General features: G+C 42.4%; 1 protein-coding gene across 1 annotated transcript; it reads left to right on the top strand.

Moving 5' to 3' along the window:
- Window positions 1-1174: 1174 nt before the first annotated feature.
- On the top strand, window positions 1175-3172 carry LOC112458013 (golgin subfamily A member 6-like protein 22; the record flags this gene model as incomplete). Its single annotated transcript, XM_025021388.1, has 2 exons — window positions 1175-2314; window positions 2894-3172. Coding segments are annotated over exons 1-2 (1419 nt in total), but the record flags the coding sequence as incomplete, so codon positions are not given.
- Between the last annotated feature and the right edge of the window lie 13 nt (window positions 3173-3185).

Raw genomic sequence — 3185 nt, 5'->3', positions numbered from 1 at the left:
ACGGACAGATAGGCAGGCATAGAATAAAACAGAGGAGAGGGGTAGAGCGTATAGACGGGGACGTCACGAAGTCGCGCTGTCGCGGCGACACGCGTGGGGGCATAGGCAAGTTCGAACATAGAGGGGAAACTCATAGAGGAATAGGAGAGCAGGGTAGATAGGTATAGCAGAAGGAAATGGCGGAGGATGAAGGAAAAGTAGCAAGATTGATAGAGTTAATTGGGGAAGATCAGGAGAAGGGAAGAGGGGAGAGAAGAGGAAGTACAGGTAGTATAGATTCAAAGAGAAAGAGAGAGGAAACTGAAAGCAGGGAATCCGAAAAATGGGCTTTTAACAGGAGTAAGAAAGTGCAGAGATCACCGAAGAAAATAGATGATAAGGAAATTACAGGAGATGAAAGAAGCTGGATAGAGGAGATAAAAAAGGAAATAAAATCCGAGATGAGAGAAGGCATAAAGGAGATGCTGGAGGTAATGAGGGAACAAAAGAGAGAGATAAGGCAAGAGATGGAAGACTTAAAAAGAATCATGGAAGAGAGAGAGGAAAAATGGATGAAAGAGAGAGAGAAGATGGAGAGGAGAATAATCGAAATGGAGAAGACGATAACGGAAATGAAAGAGAAGGGAATAAGAAAAACAGAAGACGCAGGAGAGAAGGGATTGGAGAGAAGACTAAAAGAAATAGATAAGAAATTAGAGATGAGAGAGAGAGAAGAAAGAAGAAGAAACATAGTTATAAGAGGAACGAAAGGAAAGAGGAACGATATAGAAAGGGAGGTGAAAGAAATTTTAATGGGGATTGGAATAGAAACGGAAGTGAGTTGCAAAAAGGTCATAGAGGACAACAGAGAGGGAGGTATAAAGATGGCAATAATAAGCCTGCAGGGACTGGAACAAAAAAGAAAGGTCATGATGGAGAGAAGAAGACTAAAAGAGAAAGGGATAGGAATAGATGATGATCTGACATGGAAGGAGAGAAAGATGAGATGGAATATAGAAGACATTGCAAGGCAGGAGAGAGGAAATGGCAAGAGAGTAAAGGTAGGATATGGAAAGATGCAAGTAGATGGAAAATGGTGGAAATGGGAAGAGGATGAAGAGATATTAAGAGATAACGAAGGAAATGTGTGGAAGGAAAAAGGGGAAAACTAAGAGAGGAGGAAGATGGAGGTAATATGGAAGAGGAAGATGAGAGGGACAAAGAAGGGGAAAAGGAGAATGAGGAAGAGAACTTAGGAGGAGGAGATGGAGAGGAGGATACCGAAAATGGAGAGAGAGAGAAAAGGAAAATCAGGAGGGAGGAGGAAATGTGGAAGGTGGCGTTCTGGAATGTGGCGGGCATAGCAAACAAGGATAAGGAATTCTGGGAAGCGATAAAAGAATGGGATATAGTGATAATGATGGAGACATGGTTAGATGAGAGGGGGTGGGAAAAGATGAAAGAAAAGATCCCAAGAGAATACAAATGGAGAGTACAGATAGCGACCAGGAGGAACAAGAAAGGAAGAGCGAGTGGGGGTATGCTGTTAGGAATACGGAAGAGAATAGAAGAGATAAAGGAAGAAAGAAAGCTGGAGGAAGATGAAGGTAAGATCGAATGTAAGATAAGGATAGGAGAAGAAATATGGAGAATAATAGGGCTTTATGTAAATAATGATATAGACAGGAAACTGGAAGGCCTGAAGGATAAGACGGAGGAGGGAGAAAAGGGAGTAAGGACTATAATAGGTGGGGATTTCAATGCGAGAACGGGGGAGGAAGGAGGTTGGGAAGAGGAGGACGAGGAAAGAGTGGAAGGTGGAGGGAGAAGATCAAAAGACAAGAAAATAAATGGGGACGGAAGAAAGCTATTGGAATTCATAGAGGAAAGAGGTTGGATGATACTAAATGGAGGCGTGAAAGGGGATGAGGAGGGTGAATTTACGTACACAGGAGGGAGAGGCGAGACAGTTATAGACTACGTGATAGGGGAGGAGGAGGTTAGAGAAAGGGTAGAAAGATTGGAGGTAGGAGAAAGAGTGGATTCAGATCATCACCCAGTAACAATATGGATGAGGGGTAAACTTGAGAAAGATCAGAGAAAAAGAGTAGAGGAAAGAGCTAGAAGAAGAGGAATATGGAGCGAAGGGGGAAGAACGCAATTTAAAGAGAGATTAGGAACGATAAAGGGAGAAGAAAGAGAAATACAAGAGGAGATAGAAGTAGGAAGCGCAAGGATAAGAAAAGTAATAGAAGAGAACGAAAATGAGGGAGGGAGAAGGGATAAGAATGGAAGAGGATGGTGGGACGAAGAATGTAAGGAGAAGAAAAGAGAGGTGAGGAAGGAGCTGAGAAAATGGAGGAAAGGAAGAGGAGAAGTGGAAAGATACAGAGAGGAGAGAAAGGAGTACAGAGAAATGTGTAAAAGAAAGAAAAAAGAGGAGAAGGAAAGGATGATAAGAGAAATAGGGGAAGCGAAAACGGAAGGAAAGGTATGGGAATTGATAGGCAGAGTAAGAAAAAGAAGGAAGAGGATAAATGAAGAGATAAAGATGGAAGAATGGAAGGAGTACTTCATGGAACTAATGGGTGGGATGGAGAATAGGGTAGTGAAGGGAGAAGGGGGAGGGAACAGACAAAAAGAAGAGGAGATAGAGTTGGAGGAGGTAAAAAATGTAATAAAGAAGTTAAAAACAGGAAAGGCAATAGGAAATGACGGGATACCGAACGAGGCGTGGAAATTTGGAGGAGAAGAAATGGAGAAATGGATATGGGAAATCTGTAAAAAAGTTTGGAGAGGGGAAGGCTGGCCGGAACAATGGAAGGAAGGAGAAATAGTCCCAATAATTAAAAAAGGAGAAGGAAGAGGGGTGAAGGATTATAGAGGAATAACAATAATGTCATCAATGTACAAGATATACACAGCGATACTTGCAGAAAGGTTAAGGAAGGAGGTCGAGACAAAGAACTTGATTCCAGAGAATCAGGCAGGATTCAGAAAAGGGATGGGGACAATGGACCAGATATTCGCGCTGAATTATCTGGTAAATAGACAATTGGGTAAGGAGAAAGGAAAGATGACAGTATTTTTCATAGATTTGAAGGCGGCCTTCGACTCAGTGGATAAGGAAGTACTAATCAGGGCGATGACTGAGAGGGAAGTGAGGCAGGGTTTAATAGACAGGGTTAAAGAGGTACTGAGAGAAA

This window comes from Temnothorax curvispinosus, unplaced genomic scaffold, assembly GCF_003070985.1.
Source record: "Temnothorax curvispinosus isolate PA1 unplaced genomic scaffold, ASM307098v1 QBEX01008601.1, whole genome shotgun sequence".
NCBI classification, from domain to species: domain Eukaryota; kingdom Metazoa; phylum Arthropoda; class Insecta; order Hymenoptera; family Formicidae; genus Temnothorax; species Temnothorax curvispinosus.
Note: the sequence above shows the minus strand (reverse complement) of the source record. Positions and strands in the feature narration are given on the sequence as shown.